The sequence below is a fragment of the Clytia hemisphaerica genome, unplaced genomic scaffold, assembly GCF_902728285.1.
Source record: "Clytia hemisphaerica strain Z4C2 unplaced genomic scaffold, Clytia hemisphaerica genome assembly, whole genome shotgun sequence".
NCBI lineage: Eukaryota > Metazoa > Cnidaria > Hydrozoa > Leptothecata > Clytiidae > Clytia > Clytia hemisphaerica.
The window spans coordinates 359,294-386,226 of NW_027104055.1; the positions used below are offsets into that span (position 1 = coordinate 359,294).

At 35.4% G+C, this 26,933-nt stretch overlaps 2 protein-coding genes across 3 annotated transcripts; both read right to left on the bottom strand.

Annotated features, from left to right (window-relative positions):
• Positions 1-9: 9 nt before the first annotated feature.
• LOC136812179 (solute carrier family 28 member 3-like) lies at positions 10-17,776 on the bottom strand. 2 transcript variants are annotated; one of them, XM_067068660.1, is made up of 11 exons: positions 17,752-17,776; positions 14,018-14,100; positions 6,338-6,738; positions 5,704-5,845; positions 5,091-5,273; positions 4,520-4,681; positions 3,825-4,081; positions 3,379-3,547; positions 2,632-2,811; positions 1,868-2,048; positions 10-1,036 (listed from the first exon to the last, which is right to left on the bottom strand). In XM_067068660.1, exons 1-11 carry the CDS (start codon positions 17,756-17,758, stop codon positions 960-962), a joined length of 1,842 nt encoding a protein of 613 aa, XP_066924761.1. In that variant the 5' UTR covers positions 17,759-17,776; the 3' UTR covers positions 10-959. The 2 variants fall into 2 exon arrangements, with proteins under 2 accessions (XP_066924761.1, XP_066924762.1); XM_067068661.1 differs by lacking the exons at positions 14,018-14,100; positions 17,752-17,776 and adding an exon at positions 8,508-8,741.
• Positions 17,777-25,408: 7,632 nt separating this feature from the next.
• On the bottom strand, positions 25,409-26,933 carry LOC136812178 (uncharacterized). The gene is made up of 2 exons (XM_067068659.1): positions 26,861-26,933; positions 25,409-26,212 (listed from the first exon to the last, which is right to left on the bottom strand). Exon 2 carries the CDS (start codon positions 26,184-26,186, stop codon positions 25,494-25,496), a length of 693 nt encoding a protein of 230 aa, XP_066924760.1. The 5' UTR covers positions 26,187-26,212; positions 26,861-26,933; the 3' UTR covers positions 25,409-25,493.

The window sequence follows — 26,933 nt, forward strand, 5'->3', positions numbered from 1 at the left end:
CATTATACCATCGTTCTACCATCTATTTTTAACCCATTTTGTGTTTTTTAAATCAGGCATTCTAGGCTCTATATTATGGTCATAAATTGTTCTTATAAAAAAACAAGTATTTTATCTCGAATCTAGAACAAATCTTAAGAAAATAGTTTACAAGCTAACAACTAGTAACCAGCCTTTATAAAGCTTGAAAAAAATAAGTCATAAAAAGTTCAAAAGTAATAAAAATATATAAACTTATTTTTTGTCAATTTTTCATTTCAAAAATATACATCCATACATAATCGTATAATACAAAGACAACGCTATAAACCATAGTCAGGATCTGGCAATTTGATCTGTGTTAAACTCAACCTTGGTAGGTAAACCAATAGAACTTACTAAGTGTAAATTCCTTGTATGCAATTATTTATTTTATGTGCAAATCTACTTACGTTACAGTCATTTGAGAAGTGTGGTTTTAAATTCTTGTTATAACTCTCATTCGGATGTACAGACCACAAAAAGTTGTTGTAAAATGTCCATCGTGTAGACATTATGTCAATATCGTGTCAATATAAAATGGTTGATACGTATACAAGCGCCATTATGGTAGATATATTAAGCCGAATCAACGATTTTGGATCTCTCTTCATAGAGGTTGATCATGTTTTGTATTATGTAATTTCTGTCATTTCGAAAACAAACGTTCGATTTGCGTAAGGGATCGCCTCTACAGATTCGAACGTTTGTTTCCATAATGGCGGTAACTACGTAACTTAACAAAAATGTAAAACCTCTAAACCCAAATCTACGTGGTTCTTTCGTAAACCTGTTAATCGTTTTCCATATTCCTTTTAAAATGGTTCTTATCCCCGTAGGAAAACGGTTACGTGAATACAAAATTATCATAGAGCTCGTCATTTAATTGGTTATTGGAGTATTTACAAACTTTGCAACCATGGTTACCGCAACCAGCCATTTTAAAACAAGGTAGTGTTTGTTCCATTGGTCGGTATCTTAATGCTCACATCATATCTTGATTCGTCATATAAAATTCCTGAAATTAATAACGGAATTTGAAGACTCCCTTTAATCTGTTTTTAAAGGGACAGAAACTATAAAACAATTAAATTAGACAAACATTTGAATAACAGGGTGTTTAAGTTCGAACTACAGAAGGATTGGAATCTTACATCAATGTTAGTTATAGACTAGTAAACTAGTCGTTGAAAACAGACCCATATACAAAAAATCAAGCTGCAAATAAAAAGAATCGAAGGGGTGAAGTTGCGTCTCTTTTCTGAATTTCACCGACTAGAAGCTACTTCCCTCAAAAAACGTTGTTTAATTTTACAACTTTTTTTAGGTTTTTTGAGAATCCATCCAACTTTTTTGACTAAATGATATTTCATAGTAACATTGAACATGGGAACATATAAATAAATGAGCCTTTCTAAAAACGCAATAAACAGAAAGAAAAATAAATGCAATCCCGCACGGGTCAGACATACAGAAATCTGTATGTCTCTCCTTACGATTTTAGGTGAAGAAAAAAAGGCGTTGGAAGTAGCTTCTAGTCGGTTATTTTCCTTTTCTCTCACGCGCGTTGAATATTTAATTAGTTTTTACATTATTTGATTGACAGTTTTATTATAAGGTTATAAGTAATAAATAACCGACTAGTTTACTAGTCTATGTTAGTTACCCGAAAGGTGCTTGATTCTAATCTAATTTAATAGTATTTAGCTTTGAAAACACTTGAGGTGGAAAAGTTTCAGAGAGAAACACTTACTGTTTTTTCAAGAGATTTGAACCCAGAAAAATTTAAACCAAAGGTTCCTCTAGAAAAAAGGACTTCAAAAATGATAGAAATACAGCTGAAACCTACCAGCCACACAGGCGGTCATGAAACAAGCCAAAGTACCAGCAACCAAAGCACGAAGAACGACTTGCGATAAAACTGTTCGTTTGCTCGGTGCAAGAGATGAAATACCACCTATCTGTACACCCATTGAACCAAAATTCGCAAATCCACATAATGCATATGTCGCAATGACTTCTGAACGAATCTACAAAATGTAAAAGCAAAAGTGTTTGTCAATGGGCATCGCATATACACGCATAGGTGAGCTGACACCTAATTATTATTTTTTTTGTAAAGGCTCCCTTTTTCTAAACTGTCTTTACGCAGGTAGGACCCCACTTCATTCCCTGGAATTCCCCGCTTACTCTCGTGACCTTTCTATTTAATTGTTTACATCAGGCAGAAAGTTATAAAGTACTAAAGTTTGTCTAATTTACTTTTTTGTTTTGTTTTTGCATAACTTTTAGCAAATCTAAGGCTGAACCCACAACCTTGCGCACCGAAGCGGAATGCTCTAACTTTATGCCACGGTATGGAAAGCCTAACTGGGAGGTAATATTTTGGGAGGTAATATTTTGGGAGTCCCTCCATGGGAAAAGACCACGAGGCAGACCGATTACAAAATATACAATGGCCAACTAAGAGATGATGAAGGCTGCTCAAAGGAAGACCTTCCAAATGTCGTAAGATATCGGAAACAGTATGAAGAGAACGTGTCATCGCAAGCCGAGCAAGCTCGACCTGGTAAGGTAAGTAATTGAGTAGAACTCACAATAATAAATACTCACAGACATGGTCAAGCCACCTCTTTCCAATACTCTATTCTTGATAATGTCACCAAGCTTCTCATAGGCGATGAATTCATTGAGGAAGGTCTTGATACCCAACATCTTTGCAACTTCAAAGGAGTCTTTATAATCCACACCCATGATAAAAGCGAATGGCATGAAAACGTATGAACAGATGAACTGAAACAGAAAACAAAAAGTATTTTGAGTTTCATCGGATTACAACTTTAATGAGGTTTTCTATGTTTTTTAAAATTACGTAATTTATCCGCCATTACTTATGGAAGCAAACGTTCGAATATGTAGAGGCAATTCCTCACGCAAATCGAAAGTTTGCTCCCATAATGGCGGAGTTTACGTAACTTAACAAAACATGAAAATCTTCCATCAACTTTTAAAGCATGGGTTATCGTTTACCATTTAGGATTGAGTTCAAACGTTCTTCAGATAGAGGCACCCTGTGACGTCGATCCTCCCTGGTGAATAAACGAATTTCCAATTAAAAGATTCATGTAAAAAGTCGCGAAAAAACATCGACTAATGCTCTGATTGGCTGAAAATTGCTCACATAAGCAAATGTTTTTCAAAATGTTCAGAGTATGAATAAGTAATCTTTGCATGTCTCTGCTAATCAGAGTTTCGACGTTTCGTGACTTTTTTACATGAATCTGCTATACTAGGGAATTTGTGTTTTGAACACAATCCCTTTGTGGCGTTTTTAAGGTGTATGTAGTTTATTGTACTCACCTCAAAAGAGAGTTCATGTAATCCCACCATACCACCAAACCATCCAAGAAGACCATCAAATAAAGCCAACACTGACAAGAAAGCGATAATCATAACACCAATGTTCGCCACAAGACCGATAGACATGGAAGCACCTACTGCAAGTGCTTCAAACACGTTCGTCTCTTCACTAAATTTCGTAGAAAAAAAAAGTCAATGCAATTTGATAATTGGCAAAAAAAATTTTCCGAGGTAAAACAACTTCGGACGGGGAACGAAAAATTTGTTGAGTAAAGGAAATTTCTTATTAGAGTTATAGAGTTATTGAGTAAGGTTTTAAGGTATTGTTAACTGAAGGGACGATAAAACACTAAATTCGAGTTATAGAGGTTCGAGTTAGAGAGACTACACTGTAATTCAAATAAGATGGGATTTTTCGTTCAAGTTTCAATTAGTATATTGCTTACGTTCCATCGATTTCAATTTTATCGACTTCTGTAAACTCAGGTTCTTCTGTTTCTGGGTACATTAATTTGGACATTGCCAGCGCAGCGGGCGCACTCATCACTGAAGCGGAAAGCAGATGCGACGCTGATACGCCGAAGAGAATGTAGGTGGCGAGAACGGAGCCGGCAATGGTAGCAAAACCACCTGTCATAACAGCGTGAAGTTCTGATGCAGTCATCCCTTCCAAGAAGGGACGAATCAATAGTGGAGCTTCTGTCTAAAGGAACGAAACGAATTTAATGTTATGATCTTACAGAAGTTCGCACGTAAAAATTAAGGTTTTCGTTTGTAATATATCATAACGAACGCAAATGAAGTATAACGGTTGCACAACTTCAAATTTTTCAATGTATTATTGACTTAAAAATAAAATTGACACACCTAGTCCAAATTTTTTTACCTACCAGGATAGAATAAAAGGCTGACATGTGAAAAAATGATATCAAGAGTTACCTAACAAGAAAACCTGGGGGTTTAACAAAGTATTTTCTAAGGAAACCCCCTGTTTTTTGCCAGTAGTGGTCAATTTAAAATTAGAAATGAAATAGGAAAGATAAGATTTTGATAAGATATTTTACTGGCAAAAGCCAAGGTATTTCCGTAGAAAATATTACATCATGAATAGCATGAATTCTAGAACACCATGGTGACTTACTTGACCAATGAAAATATTTCCAGCTGCGTTGACCGATTCGGCTGGTGATGTTCCCATGGTAACTTGAAGTATCCAAGCAACCTTCTTGATGAAAACTTGCATCCAACCAAGGTAATATAAAACGTAAGTGACAGCCGAGAAGTAGACAATGATTGGCAAAATCTAAAACAAAAATTAAATAAAGTAAAAAATTTCATATGGAAAGGAACAATTGAATCTTCATCTCCACTATGGGAAAAGCGGGGGTTGTGAGACAGGGGTGTATATATTGAGTTTAAAGCCAGGGGCTTTTAGAGATGAATGTTCAACCTTTCTCAAGCAAGAAAAAGTGAAGCCTTAAGGTTTGCGCCGCTATTAGAATGACGGATTAAATCTAGCCTTTTCTTTGTTTTCACGCGGCATATTTTTCGAAATCTGGCGTTATATTTTACTTTCAATCTAGCGTTTGTGTGGAAAACACGTGGGTCACGCGTTTAGAAGGGGAAATATGTGGCTTCATTTCTAATCCAGGAGACTCATGTCTAGTCCTTCGGGCTTGGAAGTCAATGGGGTTAAAGTTAACTTAACTTACCGCTAACCCAAATTGGTCGAGACCTCTGAACAAGAATTCAATACCAGCTTTTGAGAATCCCAAGAAAATAGTGACACGATCGCCAAGCCATTTGAATACATTCAAACCAATATCAGTTCTTAGGATTAACAAACCAAATATGAATTGAAGTGCGAATCCCCATATAACAGGACGCCAGCGGATCTAAATGATAATACAGTTAAATTATACGGTTTACGGAAGATAATCTTTGAAATATTAGACCATGTTCAGACATTACGGTTCGACATCATTTCGAATCAAAAAAGTCCGAAACACTTTTTCAACACGAAGCTGCCCTGTTTTCTGGCTCCGGAAACAATATACACGAAGACCTTACCGATGCGAAAACGTATTTCTGTACCTGATTTTATTTTGGTAACAGCTGTATTATAGAATAAATACTACAACTCTAATAAGCACTGAAGTTTCTTTTTGAGGTTAAAGAGGGTTTCTTATCTCAAAATGCCAAACCATTTTAAATCTCAAAAGAATTTGCGTAGAGGTTGGAGTTAAGGAGGCTCCACTATAAACCTAAGAATATATTTATTACTCTGGTTAACCCCCAAGTTCGAAATTTGATATCTTTACTAACCCGATCACGTTGTTTTGAGAACAAGAATCCGATGAGGATATAAACCAACAAACCACCCAATGAAATCAATCGTCCAGGATCTTTTCTCGTATCCCAACAAAGCCAAAAGATTAAAAAACCAACAAAAGCTAGCGAGAGTATCCTAAAGAAAAACAAAGACTAAATTTTAGGCCCAAAATGCAGGCCCATGGAAGCGGGGAGACAAGTGAGATTTTTTTCTCAAATTCCTAGCAAATTGTATCTCATTTTGAGCTTTCAGCCTCCCCAACTTTATGATTGTTTTGCCGGGCCTGAAATGTCCTGTTCTCTTTTGCCCGCGTCTCCACTGAACTCTACCCTTTATAAAGGTTTCTGCCGCCATAGATGTGTTTCGGCTGCTAAAGCTGGCCACGGCCACTTAAGGTGGGATTCGACCACTAAAGGCAGGATTCGACCGCTAAAGATGGGATTCGACCGCTAAAGGCGGGCTTCGAACGCTAAAGGTGGGATTCGACCGCTAAAGGTGGGATTCGACCGCTAAAGGTGGGATTCGACCGCTAAAGGGAGGTTTCGACCGCTGACGGATTAAATATTAGCTTTTTCGCTACCAATTTATCAGCTTTGTTTACTCTTTACGCAAGGTAAAAGTTCTTACCATGTGAAAATCTTTCTTTTGGCTTCAAAGAAAGCTACAATAGGTTTCAAACAAGATTTCCAAATGACTCTACCAAAGAACTTCTTGATCAACCAATAAAACAAACAAAAGAATCCAAAAACGGTGACATAAATCAAATCTTTCGCTCTCTCAGCATCCAACGTTACAGCAAAACAAAAGTAAATGATATACAGAATCAAGAAAATAACAGCCGCTACAATTTTGACCGTTTGGCTTTCCTTTTGAATAAAATTTCGAGTGTTGTCTTCTAGCATGTTTAAAAAGTTATTAACTGGGGCCAAAGGACCCCGTAGAACTCGGCGTGCTTCATCGGCCGGGGATGAGGGTCGCTGCACTGATTGGTAACTTGGCGGTTGTTTTTCTCGAAGTTCCAATTCATCCTAAATTATAAAGAAAAATGATCGTAAAATATGTTGGTTTACTTTAATATCTTCATTAGGTTATATTAAATCAAGGAAACAAAGAAATGTAAACGAATTGAGCCTTGCGATGGAAAAATTTCTTTATGGATATGTACAAAAGTATGTTTATCATAGAGCTTGCGTTATTGGGAATTGCCTCATAGTGACTAGTCTGTACACAGACCCGGTATCTACGGCTTATTTCAAAATTCACTGCCGTAGAGGGTCTGTTGTCATTGTCTTTTCGGATTTGAGATTTTTCAAACTGACCCCTGTGATGGAATGCAGGCGAGAGAGGGGAGACGACGAGAGAAGTGTTTGGTATTTATAAATAATACTTCATCGCAGAGGTTTCCGTACGGGAATAAAAAGCGCACAGAGTGTACTACGAAGCGATAAACATGAGATACACTCTGATACAGAGTGCCCAGTGATTGATTTGAGCCTTCATCCTTAAAGAAGTATGGCTCCGCCATTAATTTTGAGCCCTCCCCTTAGATACACCACTATTGATGAGATCATGCAGATCAAAATAATATAAAGTAGAAAATAAAAGGCTGAAAATTTTGATCAAATTCGATTTATATTGCGATGTGTTGCTCGTTGAAAAAATGCTTATGAGTGGAATACTACCTGAAAAGAAATCAAAATTTATCGAAATATGGAAAATTAAGGTGAGAATTAAGGAAAACAACTTTTGTCAGGATTGTACTGTTACTAATCACTTCAAACATGATAGAAAACAAGCAAAAATAATGGACGCGGCAAATTGTCATACTGAAATCATTCTGGAACATTTATCACATTTTATTTTCATACGAGACCCTATACAGTCAATTCTCTCTAATTCGAACCTCTATTATTCGAATCATTCTCATATAAGTTGATCCATCCGAAGGTTTTTAAAACATCTAATCGTTCTGCAATTTGAACTAAAATATAGGTCCCCCAAGCTGAAAAAAATTACCCTTCGTAAGGAACCTAAATTGATTTTGAGTTCCTTATTGCTTGAATAGCGTATCTCTTTTAATTCGAAATCTGTTGAGTTCCTTTATTAAACATCGAATTAGAGTCAAGTGTATTCTCTATTACATGGATTATAAGCGACTGTCCAGTCTTGACGATAAAGAAAAATCACACAAGTGACGCAAATGAAAGGTTACTTTGTAACACGACCTTGTAGTAAGTGCAGTTATACAAACAGTTAAATAATCCAAGAGAAGGAAACTTAAGACATAGAGAGGGTGTATTGGGGGTAAATCTATCTCTAAATAGTTGCATACATAGTTACCAAGAAAAATTAAGTTACTATACATTTAGTAGTAGGTATGAGTAAATAAAAGATTTGTGGTAGGTTTCGAATTCACAAGCGCTTATATTATTCTGGACCAAAATTTATGAGATTTTAACCTAAAAACGGCGACTTTTTTTATTCTTTTCACGAGAGTTGAATGTGGTTATTAGGAGATTCCATTCTTTTAAGCATTTACGTCCAAAATTTCTCGCAAAGCATTATAATTCTCAATACAATTTTCAAAAGTTTACAAACAGAAGTTTTATAAAGTTTTAACATTTTAAGGAGAATTCAAGCCAATATTCAGTATTTTAAAGCCTGTTTAGAGATGTTGAAGATTTTGGTGTTATTTATGGTCTTCATTGGTGTAAGCTCGAAATTGGGCAATGATTAAGGGGCGACTTTAACAAAACAAAGGGGCCAAAAAGGTAAACAAGGAGATATTTATTCATACCTGTGCCTTTCCATCATTATCCATTACTTATCAAGTTTAATCACATTAGCAGTAGAAAAACAACATTCAAAGTGTTCCACTTAAATATTTTTCTAAGATTGAGAAAGTCCCCTTTCGTAGGACAAGAGAGTATACTATGCGAATAAGATCTTTGTACAAAATTAATCAAAACAACATAAAATTCATCAATTTCCTTTCGCGTTTACTCGAGAAAAGTATACGCGAATATGACTTGAATGAGAGGGAGTATTTGAGCTTTCTACCCAATATACACCCTCCTCTTTCTTTAATGATCTTTATATGGTTTTAGGAGACCCCTGGATTTTAAAACATGATAGAATCACGATTTAGATGTGAATTGCAGATAAAAGGCTATGTATGGCACACTATAGATTTAATTTTTAGTAAAACTTTATGTAAGGTATTTTTAATTAATTTTTTACGGCTTCAGCTATATAATTGGAATTTACGAAATCTCTTACTATTATTAAGTCTTTATTATGGAACAATTGGTACGGCTTTCAGATCGATTTAAAAAACCGTCCTTAAAAAGGGCAAAAATAAACAAAATTCATTACTTGTTTACATATTGTTCAACACATCATAAAAGATATGACAGCCGTTTAAAACATATGTCAAGCGCTTAAGACCTAAAAACCTTTTCAAAAATGTAATTTTAATCAGGATAAAATAGACAAGCAGAAATATCGATTGTCACATGGGTAATCCTATTACAGATAATTCATTCTGCGCATGCGTTGCTCTGCTTTGAAAGAAATGTGGCGAATGTGATAATCTGAAATGGTTGCTCAGCCAAAACCACATTGCTTTTTGCTTGGAAACGAAAGTTAGAGCGACTGGGTTTTATTTTTAATGTTGATTGACATTTGTTTTGGTGCGATTGTTTTGCTTTAGCCAATTACCGCTCTCAAGAGCTCATTAAATATCCATCCTCAATACTGTTGATGGTCGCCGATTTGACGTCGAGCGGGAGGTCTAATTAGTTTATTAAAGTCTAATTTGTTCGAATTACAGAAAGGTTCGAATTATAGAAAGCATTTTACGAGCTTTTTATTTCACATGGACTGACAATACACCTTTTACGACCTTAGTCGCGCGGTCAACCGCGTGCCACTTTATTATTCAATTTACCACCCTAAACTCAAGCACTGTTACGTAACATACGTCTAAAAATCAGAATCTACACTAAGGTTTATTATCTGGCACCCAGATGGTGAAATTTTCATCCGACACGCTAAAGCTCTGAAGGTCGGGAAAATTTTCAACATCTGGAAGGTTTACATTATGGGATTATGCGAGACCGCGTCAAGAATTTTGCAGCGGGAGGTCTGGTAACCCAGCCCTCGTTTTCGGGGATTGGCAGGTCCAACCAAAATATTTATAGGTTTACGCACAAGGGTTGTTGAACCCGACTGGGGGTGGAGCACAGGCCGACTATCATTCCTCTCATATGGGAAATTGGCACGCTCCTTTACAGCTTTAGCGTGGGCGGCCGCCAATCCGCCATCGGAATATCAAATAACACTAAGGTATGTTTTGTTTCTTTCGAAAAAACAGTTCTTAATGGAAGGGAAGATGATGACTTAAAAACCGATCTGGTCTGTATTTTGAACTTACAAAGTTTGTAAGGTGGGCGGAGACCTGGAAATTAATTTAAGAAGGGTCAGCTTTTGTCAGAACCTGAAATGATTCTCACAGACCTGTTGCTGAGGTCTACCTGTTTTTCTTGTAACCTAACTGACTACTGAATCGGGGTCTTTCTGTTTGGACGTCTAATTATAAATTCAACTATTCGGAATGAGGAAATCGGTGGAAAATTTAGCACACCAACCACCCCTCCCCCTAACAAAAGACTCGTGCGTGAACTATATCCAGGCCCTTAAATGATAGGTTTTCCAGAATTCCTCCCAGATGCACTGCAAGAGATTTAAAATAAACAAATACGGCATTGGAAATTCTTAAAAAATGCACAAGATGAGACATGAGCGAGTTTATGTATTTGCACTTTCAAGGACTGAAGTGATTTGGAATAACCAGCAGTTCTGAGCCACAAAATAGAGGATATCAAAAGAGCTGATAAAAATATAACACAAAGTTCAATCAAATGTTAAAAGATGTGCGACACAGATACTTCAATAGGGAAGGCCTAAAAACAAGACAGATTTGACATATTCGACACTGGCTATAACAACAAACAAAAAATTGGACCTTTACCCTCATAGACTATATTCTAAAACAAAGAGCTTCTTTGACTAGACAAAATATTTGATACGGGGGTTCAAGGGAAAATTAGATCAGCAGAAGATGAGATCAGCCCTTTGCACAATTATGTAGAGAGCATTGGACTTTAGGCCCACTGAGCAATAATATTATCAACTTTATAACTGCACATTTTTTTATTCGTATCAATCTATAGCGTAAATAGCCTGTGAATAATGTCTAAATCATTCTATCGATCCGCGCTTAGGCTAGACGATTGAAAACACCTTGAAAGCGCGTTTTAAATTCACAATACAAAACATATTGGCATATCTTATTACGGGACGTGCTTAAAAATCTGTTTGTTTTTCAAATAAGGCACTCAGGAAAAATTCAAAATTGTAATACCTCAAAGACATTTAGGTGACACACGAGTCAAAGCGTTAAACTATATGTCTACTTAAGTTGAGTATTTTGCAAGCATGATTGTTTCGTTTGATGGTCTTAGGCATTGGTTATAGAGAAAAAAGCTAAATTGGCAATGAAGAGCGCTGTTTGACTTATTCATTCTTCTTTTTTTTGCGAAAGTTTTTGTTAAAAGATTTTAAGTCCTATTTTTCACATCATCCAGCGACACAACCCTGTTAGATAGCAGAGGGCAAAGAATTTCTGCATGCTTATTACAGAATATAAAGAATAGCAGCAGCACGCATCAACACGTAAAACGAGGCTTCTAATATTTCGAAAACTAGTAGATTTCACTAGCCTGCACAGTCAGCGTGTCAAATATCGACCTTTCTGTCAGCGTGCGTTCGAGTGAAATCTACATCGTGTTGATAAAGATTGATAGTAAAATATGACAAGATACAAACTTGATCAAATTTTGGTCATCTTTGGAGAGTTATGTAAGGGTAGTGTACCCCAAATTTGTAAAACATGCTTGTGGCAAAATTCATTTGCTGAAATGATCTCTGAAACCGTGGTTTCGGAATTAGCCGAGGAATCTTTCAACGGAATAAAGTGACAAATTCCAAGAAAATATAAGAGTGTCAAATTACAAAAGCCAAATACTGTAAAAATACTCAAATAATCAAAAATCGAAGAGATTTATTCAAAAAAGTCTCACAAAAAAGGGTCACCTTTTCACTAAAAATCAGTCTCTGTAAGGGTCGGTTTTCGGAGGTCCCGTCCGCACATACCCCTCATCCGCCAACCCTAGTACCCCGCAGATTTCAAACTGTATTATTTTTCCATACCTGTTGATTCGTATGTCCATTAGAAGGTTTTCCATTGCTTTGTTTAATATCTCCCATCTCAAAAACTACATCTCCGCCATTTTGTTTTAAACTACCATTAACTAGAACAACGCCATTCGATTTTTTACTCATAGTATCTAAACAAATCTTAACCGAAATCGAAAGTGATGTTACAATAAAATTAAATTTTTAGTAATATTTATATCAATTTTCTCCGTAAGCAAATCGAAATTAAATTTTTCCTCTAATTAAGCAGAACCATGTCTTTTAAAGTGATCTCAAAGCTTGATGAATAAACCAGTCAAAACGATTCTTTTTTTTACTTCTACAAAATTTCACAAAACACATAAAATGATGTATAAATCTCATGTTAATCCAAGATAAATTCCTTGCGTGGCCCACTATAAGGATATCCTTTCCAAAATAGCCTTCAAAATTTACACCAAAACCAACACCTACATAGACCAGCGGCTGATAAAAAAGACAAATACAGTCCGTGCCTTTCTGTGTAATATGACAATAGTTTAGAAAAGTCAATCGGAAAGCATGTGTTTGTACAAAACGCCAGGGTTATATTATAGTTTTCGAAGGATCGTATTTCCCACAAAAATGATATTCTTTAAGGGTTTTTTCTTATTTTTTTTCCTTGAGGTAGAATTCCGTCACTCTGATTATGTTTTATGTAAGAAATGATTGAATTACTTTATCGTCTAGCCCAGGTGTTTTGAAATTCTTATAAGTTGTTGTATTTGAAAGTGCTTTTCTCCACCTTTCTAACCTTACGCCTGCTGTAAAAGTGAAGTTTTTTTTACCTGTATTTTTTTTTACAGTATGAAAAAATACAAAAACTTTTGGTTTTTTAAACTGTTCTAATAAAACAGCCACAAAAAGCATCTTTCAAGGGTCAATTTAAATTTGCCAACCAGAGGCTTAAAACCTTTGTAACATTGAGTTAGCCCGAAGAGCTAGAGTAAAATCTCTAACCTTTCGAATATGCAAGAAAAAGTGAAGCCACTTATTTCCCATCCAAAACGCGCCTTGGACGCGCCGTAATCATGACGACGGATTGTATCTAGCGACTCCTTTGTTTTTGAGGACTGCATTTTTTGAAATCTAGAGATAGATTTTAGTTTAAATCCGGTGTTTGTGTAAAAACCACGCGCGGACGTTCTGGATGGAAATAGGTAATTTCTTTTCCCATCCAGGAGTCTCAAGTCTAGCCGTTCGGGCTTAGAAGTCAATGCTTTGTATGAAGGGTCATGCCAATCATTATGTTTCCATTGTAATAGATAACATAGCGTATGAAGCGTCCCAAACGAATACGATATCAAATTTATTTTTAGGAGTCATTTTGAAAGGAACCTTTACACATAAATGGTGCGACGGTTACAGAAAAATAGCTTTAATTCGAATTTATTAGAAGGATCTAGCCTAGAAATCTAAGCCAGATTGGTTCAGTCACTTGGTAAAATCTGATGGTAAGGTGTGACTGAATATCTGTTTTTCAAGGCAAACTTAAAATTCCATACATCATAAAAATCATTCAGGTGCCGATAACGCTATATTGTCATCAGCCGTATCTTGGCCTTGTAAAAGCTGGCTTGGTTAACCAGGCTAAGAAGGATTCACCTTTTCCATAGAAAATGAAATGGCTAATAAGATATAAATAGGTTTTGGCTAAGGGAAGATAACATTTGTGTTTCTTATTAACTGAATCCACCAAAACCAGGGGTACTAGGTCTCCCGGATGACGAACAGGTGAGGCCTCAATTCTGAAAATTGGAAAATTTCAGGTAAAAAATGGAGGATAAAAACTTTGAGCCCTTACCGGGAATCTCCCCAAAATTAATCCTTTTCAAAGAAAAAAAGTACGTTACCCTCAACCCTAGCAGAATTTTTGGAGGTCCAAAAGAGCACCCTGTCGGGCTGCACATACCCGTACCTTCCATTTGCCCCTTTAACCCCACCCGGCATTTCTTGAATAAATTTTGGTTGAAATCAACGGAAGCAGAAACAAAATAATATCAAACTTACTTTTCCATTCTTAACAAGTGGGTTTTTCTCATAATCTTCTTTCTCATCCGCCATCTTGATATATGATAGATTTTTGTTGTTTTCTGAAAATGAAAGAAATAATAATTATAAGATGAGTTGCACATGGTTTTAAGTATGGATGACAAAAAAAATAGGTGTGTCTAAAGAAAAAAAAAAAGAAAACTAGCCTTAGTTACTAGCCCTTTAACTACCGTTCGTATTTTTTAAGGTTCTACCTATTTGCAACGGAAAAAAAAAGGTTCGACCTATTTGCCATGGGAAAAAAAGAAGGTTCGACCTATTTGCCAGATGTCGGCATTTGCCGACATGGTCAAAAGGTAGCGATTTTGACTTCATTTTCTGAATAATATATGAAGTATCAGCCAAGGACTATAATTTTGAGTTGAACATTGTTGAATAGTTATTTTTCAACATAGAAAAGCTTTTAACTATCATCTTTTTCATTTCAAACCATCTAATACAAAATCTTTGTAGAAGTGTTAAATTTTATGGCAAAGGAATGGAAAGTGCGCATGTCGGCAAATCCCGACATCGGTAAAGAAATGGAAAGTGCAAATGTCGGCAAATCCCGACATCGGCAAAGAAATCGAAAATACTCATGTCGGCATATGCCGACATTGGCAGTTAAAGGGCTAGGTAAGGTAACCTCATAATTATCAGGTCATTTTTTCAAAATATAGGTTTAAACTTTCTTACCATAATTATGATTGGCAAAATTTCAATGAAATCAATCAATAAATCAACGTTCTAAAAATTCACTGAACTGTTTGACAAAAACATGTCTTTTTAGTAATAAGTTGGAGATTTGATATTTCACAGAAAAGTGCTACCAAGGGGTATTTCGGATCCCATATCTTCCAAAGGACTTTTTTGTTTGCCTTGAAATTTAAAAACTTCTTAACCTAAGGTTGAACTACCACTGGTGCAAAAATGAACGTTATAGCATAAGTAGAAAAAAAGCTCAATTTTACAATCGCAAATTTAACCGCTAAAAATCGCGAATTTTTTAACCAAAAATACATTCAAATATAGCGCTTTTGATTCTCTAAAACAAGCAAAAAAAATTTCCATTATTATATTTGACTATCAAAAGTTACAGGCATTCTTGTTTCCACTGCCAATTATATCTGGACAGACTTTAATGTTCTTTTTTTTTTAAAGACAACTTTTTAGTTTGTTGTTTAAGTGGTAGGTAATCAAAAGAATCACCATTTTCCTAATCTCATAACAGATTATCCATTCTGCACATACCACACTCTGCTCTAAAGGTATATGGCGAATGAATGAATGTGACGATCCGATCTCTTATTCAGCCAACAACTTGCTTGAAAGTGAAAGCGAAAGCGAAAGGGGCTGGGTTCTAATTTTTTGTTTACGATTGGCTTTTAATTTTGTTTTGCTTTAGACAATCATCGCGCTCAAAAGTAGTCTGAATCGCAGACCTCAATAGATATACTTCCTATATAAGAAACTTTTTTCGCTAGAGGATGAGCAGAAGTCTAGCTCAAAAGCTCATTTAATATTCATTCCAAAACTGGATGAAAAAAGGTTGGTGTGCCAACATGGAGTGAATACCGTCGTTTTGTATGTGATTCCCAATTTCGAACTTAAGCATACACGAGTCTGACCAAGGGACAGACACTTGCTTATAAAAAAATGTAATATTCAAAACACCTTTCTCAAAAACAACAGGAAAGAACGAAGATTTAAACAGTTGCGTAAATTTGAGGGTGAGTGTGAATAGATATTTATAACGAGTAAAATTTTCCTACGCGTCCAAACTAGGGTGCTGTACCTTCCTGTAAACACAAATGTTCAAGCACGCGATGATGAGGGTGATATAAAATGTGTCCCAAAAAAGGACAAGAATTCATATAAAGAAAAATCCTTAAAATTCATATGACCTATTAGACTATGCTATAGTCTAAGACGAGTTTCATCTAAGAGGAACAAACGTGAAGACGGGAATTTTTTACGGGGATGGCTGTTGTCTTAACACAGACTCTATCCGCCGCGAAACATATTACGTTTTATATAATATACGAACTATGTTATATCATAATAACATATTATACGGACGATAGCATCGTCTAATGACCTATTGATAACGTATGTTATTCCTTTCTTTTGGAATAAAAAGAACTAAATTGCCTTTAGGAGTTGGATGTCTTTTGAATGATTAAACAATGTCCATACTGTACTGCAGTAATTCAGTAAAGTCAAACGACGTTTTTGAGGATTTTATTTTATGTGAATTTTTGCCCGTTTTTTTTACGGACACACTGTTAAGTTGTTAAAGAACACTCAATTAATGTTAAAGGCGCTTTTCAAAAAAAGCTTAAAGGATCAATGTAGAAAAACAAGCTTTGTTTCGATAAGTTTTCCTTAACTTTAGCGTTAGTCTGGTAATTTATTAAAAACATCTCTAAATCAAAAGAAGATTGTAAGATTGCACTTTTACGGACGGAGGAGTGATTGAAGTGATTTGGAATAACCCGCAGTTCTGACCCGCAAAATCGAGGACAGTAAAAGTGCTAAGTTAAAACGCCGTCCTCAGTCAATCTGGAAATCAGGATCTAGACAAATTAGAAGCTAACCGTCTACATCGCAGAAAAATAAATGCTGCGTTGCTCTGCCACCCAAATTTCCTGAGTGGTATTCAGAAGTTGAACAGAAATTCTTATTTCTTCACACATACATAAACTGGCCTATACAGAAAAGGAATCGAAGCAAAATATTTACAGGAAAGAATTCCTCAGACCAAAAGGAAAACGATACCTAATAAAAATCCCACTCCCTCCTTCACACAGTAGAAAAAAATAGCACTGTTAAAAGAAAATTGTTTAATTTATCAAATTTCACAGTACAAACTTTTCACAAATCAAATGATAGGTAGAGCTGAATGAAGAAAATAATCCACGCAGGATAGTTAAAAAGAAGAACAAAACAACTTCCCTTGATAAACAAAAACATAGCTGTTTAAATTTTACTTTTAATACGTTAAAGGGAATCCTTCAATGTAATATACACTTTTTTTATAAGAATACAATTTATAAGTCGGGGGGTGCCGCCCGACTTTCGAACTTTGGACCCTTACCGGGACTAAAAAGGAGAAAACAAAGGAAGATTTTGTGAATTTTACGACCCTTAGCGGGACAAATTTGACCAATTTTGACCAAATTTCGATCTTTCAGGGGGTAACCCTTAGTGGGACTAAAATTAGATTTTCTGATTTTTCCGACCCTTAAATAAGTTGCTTCAAAGCAAGTTTGTCTTTAGTCCGTCCGCGGCTATATCTCAATTATCGTCAACGATACCTAGACATAGTAAAAAGTATCCTGAAACGTCTGAGAGCGCCTTTAAAAAATTAAATCTAACTGATTTCTTCTTTCACGCCCTGGTTTCACGCCCACCGCCTTCAACATCTAAAACTCTCAATAAAGCGCTGCTCAAACCTAACGTTGCCACCACCAAAAAAATCCCTCACAGGTTGAATCGCGCATAATTTCTGTTGAACTTGAATACGTTTTTGAAAATTCGCGGAAAAAATTCCCTTTTACTCTTCAATTTTGCATGTAACTTCATTGTTTTTTAACATAAGAGTATTTACCAGCCCTTTGTCTCTCTCAGATAAAAATTCATTCTTCTTTTATATCATATTATTATAAAGGAAAACTTAGCAGTCGAGAAGTAAGTGATAAAGCGATTCCTACCTTGCATCGAATAGAGAGTAAGGTAAAGATATCTTAGAGATTCAGTAGAGATATCTCATTCGAACTTCAAACGTATCTCCAAATTTTCACACGTTGCCACATCAACATACTCATCTTACATTTATTTATCAAGCAACGTAATTATAATAATTAGTCCGTCCCATCAATTTATCTTACAGCTTGAGACTTAATTTCGAAATAGAGATAAGAGTAATTGATTTCATTAAAAGCAAAACTAATAATCCTAATGTCAAGCCGATCTTTTAGCAACTATGGTAACTACCTAGACTATAAATAAATCCGTCTAAGTATTGTGATTCCATAAAGTCAACAAATATTATTGGCTATTTGTCGTGGCAAAATGGATGTCGGGTATGTGTGAGCCATAAGGGTCCCATTTTACACCCTCGAAAGTTTCACTAAGGGTTACAGAAACTAATTCACTCTCTGAAAGGGTCCAAAATCCACGAAAATCGAAATTTCTCCCTCTCAAAGGGTCACGATTTTTAAAAGAATTGGACCAAAATTTAGTGAAAATCGGCAAAAGTTTTGGAGAAAAATCTCTAGTACCCCCACCCCGAATATCAGTACACTCTACCAGTGATCACGAGTATTGTTTTAACTAGCTATTGCGTACAAAACTGACAATATCAATGGCAAATAAACTCCAGTGCTAAAAAAACAGACAGACAGACAGACAGACTGTATTTAGTTCACGACACCTGAGATCATAGTCCGTATATAAAACCCCGGTCTGGAAGCCTTTTCTTTCTTTCCATTGTTTCTTACTTGAACTTGCGTTGAGAAATTAGTTTGTTTTGCTCACTTTGTGATCATGTGATTAAATCTTAAACCAATCCCAAGAGGAGTACTTGGTAACGTGATCAAAAACTGAGCAAATAAATTTTCATCTTTTGATAAATTGACGAAATGATTGACAAAGGAAAAAGCTAAAAAAAACTTAAAACAACAAGCTTCCAGACCAAATATACGTTCATTTTTCCCTTTATATGCAAGAACAAAAGAAACCAAGGTAAAACGAAATTAAAACAAAGTTGACGAGACTGGTTCCAAAAAACACCTAGAGTAGACCTCCAAAAAAAAGATAGTGGTCTAAATGTTGGTGTCATTATCAGGATTTATGATTTCCTAGACCTGAGATCGAAACTACAAGGTCTCACACAAAATCGAAGTTTGTATAAAAAATTCACATCACATAAGGGTTGCAAGATTTGATTTATCATCTTGTAATGAAATTTGATATCCAATAAACCACATTTTCACAGTCAGATCTACCTTGTTTCTTGATACACTTAAACAAAGATTTATCAAAAATTATTCCAATCTCAAATTTCTAAATCCAAAAACCGCAAGCGTATAAAAAAGATACTCTATGGCAACTCCTCGTTGAACCCTAATTTAGAATATTTATAAATAACACTGACAAAAAAACATAAAATACTTGGTACGTCTCAAAATGGTGGCAAAGTTGTGAATGCTTTGAAATGTTTGCTGCCTCACTGATTAAACGTTTTTTTTATTAGAATGACTCTACAAGAATATTCTTGATTATTCTGAATTGCAGACCTTTACAGAACAACAGGTAATATAGGGTGTATACCATTGAGTTTAAAGCCCGAAGGGGGCCGTCCAGATAGTACGCACGCACTAAGGGGGGAGGAGGGGGCCTTCTCAAAAGCGTATGCTTGCGTACAGGGGGAGGGGGTGGGTCAAAGGAAAATATACGCACACAGAGAAAATGTTTTCATAGCCCTTTTTTGCTTGTTTTTCTTTCGACTTTTACGCTTCTTATACGCATCGAGGAAAAGAAAAAGTTTCATTTTATTTCATGTATGAAATAAAGGTCCGAACCAAACGATTTGAATTCGAAATTTTCTTCAACAGAGGGGGGGGGGGTAAAAAAGTACGTACTTACCAGGGGGTATAGCCATTTTCGCACGCTTGCGTACAGGGGGAGGGGGTACTCGATTTTCGACATTTTAGTGCGTACGTACAATATGAACGGCCCCAAGGACTAGAGTCGAATCTCTAACCTTTCCCAGACAAGAGAAAGTGAGGCCACATTATTTCCCATCCAAAACGCGACTAGAACGCGCCTTAATCATGACGCCGGATTGTATCTAGCGGTTCCTTTGTTTTTGAGGACTGCATCTTTTGAAATTTAGGGATAGCTTTTAGTTTCAATCCGGCGTTTGTGTGAAAACAAGCGCGGGCGTTCTGGATGGGACCTAAGCGGTTTCATTTCCCATCCAGAAGTCTCGAGTCTAGCCCTTCGGGCTAGAATCCGTTGGTGGATGCCAGCAGCCTAATTAATGATGAAATTGCTAAAAAATTAAGAATATGCTGAGAACATCACAATCATGGGATGTGGCCACTGAAGCTACCCTGTTACTCAAATCAAGGACAAAACTAAGTACACTATGGACAACCAGGGTGTACTTGATCATCCCTAAATTTTCAAGAGTAATGAAAAAGAAATTAGGTATAAACTATGGACAATCTGGAGCAGCCCAGTCTTGTAAAATCTAAGCTAAGTACAATCAAGGACAACTTTGGATCCCAACTTTTGCTTCCAAAAGTTAAGAAAGACTAGCCATGATGAAATAGAAAAGGGCAGCCGAATATTTCACCGGCGGAATTTTCCCCGACCGAAGCCTTTGTAAACATCCCACAAAGTCCATCAAAGATTTGCCAAAAACAGAAAGGTTCACACTGTTACTTCAATGCCTTTCAGCTAAAGATATTAAAAAAAAATTCATGAGAACGGGAAATGGGGATGTCTCATCGATTTTGAGAAATTTCGTGACAATGTCAAAATAATGTTAATTTAATTTACAGAATCTAGAATGGGCAAAACAATAACATTTTTTGTTACTGAGGCCTGGAAAACCCGAGTTATGAAAATCTGAGTTATGAAATACCAGATTTATTATGTCAAGTTTAATAACTCAGTTTTTTTTAGAAGTACCTTAACTTTTCGAATTAAATAACTCGGCGGTTTTAGGTGCAGCTCAAATTCTCAAGTTAAATAACTCGGTAATTTTTAGAAAGCGACCGAGTTAATTTTAGCTCAAAAAATTAAGATGAACCTTAAAAATCCAAGTTAAGGCGTCATAACTCGGGGGCGTCATAACTCGGGTTTTTCATAACTCGGGTTTTCTAGCTCTCTGTAATTTGATAAGATTGTATCGTCTATTTAGCCCCCCTGGCCTAACCCTCACCCTAAATTGACAGTTTTTTTTTCTTCGAACAAAATGTTTTTCTTTAAAACTTAAAGGGAATAGCGCTATACTTATAGTAGGGGTCGGAGTTACTGGTAGTTCCATGGTATACTTTGAAATACATGCTGATGTCAGCTCGAAAGCTGATTGGCTTAACCGCCTGTTATACGCGGTTCGAGAGTATAGCTTAAATTTTGTAAACAAATTAAAAAAATATAGCGAAAACGAAAGTAGATAGGTGAAGTGAATGCTGCTGATCTGTGGAAAAGGAACGACTACAACTTATCTTGACCCTGTATTATGTATGCTTGTGGTTTTATATGGAAATAATACACAGAAATGATTAATCTGTACTATGGAAAAAGGTTGTTTTGCAATAGCTCCTGGAAAGTTTGATAAAGAAAGTCATTTTTCAGACCAAAATTATGTCGACCCCCCTCCCCTTCTTGCCTTTTCTTTTTGACTGATCCTCCTTTTCTCTTCTTGCTATCCCCCCCCCTTCCTCTGGAAAATTTGCAATCCCCCCTTCTTGGATTTTCTGAAAGTTGTCATCTCCCCTTAAATAAAAAGGGAGGTTCGAACTATGCCAGATCAAATATAAAACTGAATCTTTAAGATCTCAAAACTTTTGAACATGAATCTAAATTGAACAAAATGTAAAAGTAGTTATAAATATTCTTCAAAAGAATCAAAAAGTTTTGTTTCATTCTATGAGCCAAGTTAATTTCTTTCTTTTATAAATTTGATTTTTTTTTCTTCCAAGTAACTAGCTAAATGGCTGAAAAACAAGTAAAAAAAAATAAAAAAAATGTTAGGATCTTCGTTGGTGAAGACGAGGCTGCTGAAAAAGTCAGAAATGAATTTCACTTTTATAAAAAAGAATTTGGTTTTATTTCAAACTCTGAATTCCTTGAATTCCTTATCAAGAAAACAAAAGAAGTTCATTCATCATTAGCCACCACAATTTGTGATCCAAACTTTGCCAAAGATGATGCCCTTAAGGTAATAATTTCATGTAAAAAATATTTGTGGAATCATAAGCTGAAAGTCGCTACAAACCAGCTCATGCACTTAAAAATTGCAATTTAGGCTCAATATCTTCAAAATAGAAAAATAGACAGAAAATTTAATTAAGAACGGTCTGGTAGAAGTATTACCATAACAACATTGCCTCCTTTGTTTCTGCATTTTCCAGCCTTGCATTTACAGCCGCTAGGATCGCATTCTAGGCCATTCCGTTTGCAAGGACATCTTTCACATTTGCCCTTACACCCACAAAACGGTCTTGATTCTTCTTCTTCGTCATCTTCTTCGTCTGCTGCATCATGTTCATCCTGTAAAGACAAGTGTATTTATTTTATTCTGATTTTATTGGTTGTGAAAAACAGTGAGACTTGCATCTTGAATGTTGAATAAAATTTATTTCATTAATTTCAATGGCATGGTATTAAATGGTATTAAAATTGTCTTTTCATTATTCATTTTCTTTTATCTGAAAACAATGTTCGAGATGGCATGATAAAACCTGTTAGAAAGATACTTCTCACTCATCAAATGTTTATTGCCTGAAATTGCATGTTATGAAAAATATGGGGAACTTTATTTCACATTTTTTAGCTTGAATTTAATTTAATATTTGCCAAATTTGTAAAGATCTGTTAAACTTAAAAAGTTAACTTTTCAGTAAAATAATGATGAAATTTATATTTTTAATACTGTATGTATAAACCTCAGAGCTTGATTCGTTTTCTACACTGTTAATGCCAAGGCTAGATATGTCAACAGCCACCTAGAAAAAATGATAAAGGAAAAGTTTACTTCTGTGACAATATAACATTCAACAAAATCAAATTCAAATTTACTTCAAAACCAAAAACAAAGCAAGCTGACTACCTCTTCCATTTTGTTTTTACATTTAGTCTTACTGCAACCACATGAGTCACGACATTTAAGCATATTTTTTTTACACGGGCAGCGGCGAATACACTGTGCCTTGCAAGAACAAGTTGTGGCCAATTCTTGCCCAAGAGCGCTGGCAATTTCGTTTGTAGTTTCTCCTTCCATGTAAAGGCTTAAGCTTGTGTTAAGCATTTCACCAATTCTGTAGAAAAATAATTTTGTGAATGCTATGAATATCGACAATATAATGCAAATGTGTTAAATTTATTTCACAAGCTGAAGCAAAATGGGATAGAACCAATCAAGGCTGAAATTTTATCTATTACTCGTACCATAAACCTGAGATAGTATATAGCATCACAAATTTATTACAGGTCATCGTCAAAGATTTAATTTCTGCATTTATCTTTTAGGTCTACAGCAATAGAGTTTGAGGAGAAGAATCAAAGTGATGGAAGTGAAAGTGAAAATGAAGAGATTTAAGAATTTAAGAGGACACTGGACGTTCTATTTGACGATCACGTCCAGTCGAGTCAACTAGATCAGCTTTTTGCTTGATTGTTCAAATTATGCGACAGGAGAGTGCTAAAATCCAGTAAAATGACTTTTTAATAATTCAGTAAAATTTAGCGATTCAAGAATAATTTTAATTCATTTTTGCACATTTGTTTTGATCTAGTTGACTACTGGGCTGACGTTGATCAGTACTTATGTACCTGTTGTTGTTAACATCGTTATTATTGGTCCTATTATGTTGCCACTGTTGAAAGACCTGTCCAACAGCATATTGTGGAATATCATCATTATCATACAAATCACCAATATTTATTGTGGAAAAATTGCTCATTTTTAACCTGTATAAACTTTTAAGTGTATATAATGTAGTATTGTATATTGAAAATTAAATGAAGTCACACTAACTTCTAATAAGATATAGTGATTTTTTGCACATTGCATATGCTCTGTCTAGGGATCGAACCTAGATTTCCTCCATAATGGAAGATATGGAATTGTCTTACTTTAGACGAACAGAGCGTTTGGGAATCAATATATGTTTTGGTACAGTGCAGAAAAAATTTAAGGAAAATTGTAACACACCGTCACATTCAAGAATGAGAAAAGAACTTTTCCTTTTTCCTTTCCTGTTTTTTTTTTTTTTTGAATGAAAACGATCATATCAGGGTTCTATGAAGTAAAACTCTTTATGACTGGCTTGACATAACATAAAAATCTGGAAAATAAGCTCCATAGCTCTAAACTATTCTGAAACAATTCCATGTTTTGCTATGAGATGATGGTGCTGAATGAAAACTGCCACTGCTTTACTTTATACCAGTCGTCCACTATCCAAAATCAAACTTTGACCCTTGTAGAATTTTAATTTTCATAACAAAAATATTTCGAATATTACAGACCCGAATAGAAAACCGAACAAGGGCTAACTTGCCGAATGTCGCTTTGGTCATTAAAATTAATCTCTTCAAAACACGTTGAATTCCGGTCAGTACATTAAACATGATTCTCGTTTTGTTTTCTCGGAATTTTCTATGGGAATGAATATCTCCTAAGCATTCGCTAAATCTCCTTTGGTTTTTGTTTTGATTTCGCGCAGCGTCAGCATAACTTAAATATCCCAATCGCCTTTCCCTTTAAACGGTTGAACCAAATTTAATGTGGTAATAGGTCACAATTTAAATTAATAACCTTTCCTATTGTCAATACAAGAAAGTTTAGATTGGTAACATAATAGCAGGGACCAACGTAGCATCATCATGCATGTGATTGGTTCGGAAGCAGATAGGACTTAAACTTTTTTGACAGGGGACCCGCGAATTAAGTCTGGCAAAAACTTTTATTGCCAAAAAACTGACGTTGTAGGCAAATCTCATAACCCTAAAAAATAGGCATAAAATTGATGATTTTTCGAAATTGAAATTGACGAAATCAACAAAATAATGAAATTATCGGAGTTACAAGAGTCCTATATACTCTTCTACTATTTACTAGTTTAGTCAAAAAATTGTGTACACCTTTTTTGGAAAAACCTGATACGTACGTAGATGAGTGCTCCGTGGAGATGGAAAACAGCATCATTTGAATGACTATATCTTTATATTTCAAGTTTGAGAAAGAAAATGTTCAGTATGTACAAAGACATCTAGACAAAAATATAGAGCAGTAAACACAAGCTACCAGCGCTAAATAGTTCTAAAATATTTTTTGCATATCGGCTTATAATATATACAGTGGAGTCTCCATAAATCGAACACGCATAAAAGAAGACATAAATTTGTTTGAGAAATTTCGAAATATGGAGCAAGGTTTATAAGGCATTTTTAACTTGTTCGAGTTAAGAAGACGTTCAATAAACGTTAAGAAGACGTTCAATAAACGTTAAGAAGACGTTCAATAAACGTTTGAGTTAAAGAGACTCCACTGTAACATGGATTGAAAAGGGCCGTTTTTGTCTTTATATAGAATGTACAATATATAGTGTTGGCCATAAGCTAGAATGATGTGTTTTTTTTAGAGATCTCAGAGAGTCTAAATCAGTAGTTCAGTGCAAAGCTTTGATGAAATTCGAACTAAGAAAATGAGTCTTTAGCGACCCCAGATACCATCTTGCTCAGCTACTCCATTATTATCAGCCGGCGCTTGTCTTGGTTCATTTTTGTTCTTATTTAACTTACTCAATGATTTCAAATAATTTCGCAAAAGTTGACGTAAACGATGCGAACTGTAAGTATAGGTACGAATAGCTCTCTTGTCCGCCTCATCCATGTTTACGCCCGCCACCCTTGATTCACGTTCTTCAATTATCTTGCGCAAGATATCGACTTTCTGTTGGTTTTCATGTTGCCCAGATCTTCTTTCTTGGTTGGTGTTTACCGAAACGGATTCGCCGATATTGTCCGACTCTTGATTATTGCCAAAATCGGATTCATCGTCAATATATAACGGGATTCGTCGTTCATCCCTCTCGTCCATGGCGCTTTTTGTTTTTTGAAGGAAATGAAAAAAGGGCGGGATTGAATCTTTGAAGAACAAATTGTTAGGCTTAGTAGAGTCGTCACCAACCCTCCAATAGACGGTTGGTATATCTTTACTCTTGGCAGCGCCATTCCCGCGAACTTTGGTCAATCCAACATGCGTCATCCATAATGGCTGCACACTACCATACCGATATCCAATACCAGGTTGTTGTTCAAGAGAAGGCCATACATTGGATGAAGGTACAAGGGATTTGGCATTTGTGGTTGCTAGGCAACAAGTAGCAAAGATGACGAAAAGCATGATTATATTTTCTATCGGTACCAGCCCTATAAAATCAAATTTAAAACAAATTTAAGATTTTGATTTTGTACCATACAGGGGCTACAAATATTACGAAGCAACATTTCATTAAATTAAAGTGTGTAAAAAATAATATTTGACCTCTTCAAAGATATTTTTTAAATGCACTTATAGATTTTCGCAAATTTTCAGACTTTTCACAAAATGCGCTTGTACTCTGTAACAACCAGTACAGTGCCTTGTTTGAACAAAGAATGGATACTCTTAAAAGAATTTTCGTTTTTTGGAATTTTATTTGGAATTCTTTTTGAAGATTTTTCTTAAGAATTTTTTTGGAATTTTCTGAAACACTACATTTTCGCGGTGAAAGGGCGGGTACAAAACATGACAATTTTGAAAACTTCTAAAACAAACACCCTACAGTGATTTTTGGTAAAATTTCAAAAAGAACTACAGTGATTTTTGGTAAAATTTCAAAAAGAATATATTACCGGGAGAGTAAACCTTTCTTAATATGATGTAGAATTTACAATTGACAGACGGTATGTTTTTTAAATATCTCAAATACCTTTTTAAGTTTCGCCGCAAGGGTTTTTTTCCAAATAATAATAATAAAAGATTCGTTTAAAGGGAATCATCTTTGAAATGAAAATCCAATGAAAAATAAATATTACCTGAAAAATTTGGTTAATTGTTTTTCTTCCTTCCGTCTTTACTAGATGAGTTTGGTTTGAAAATGAGTATAAT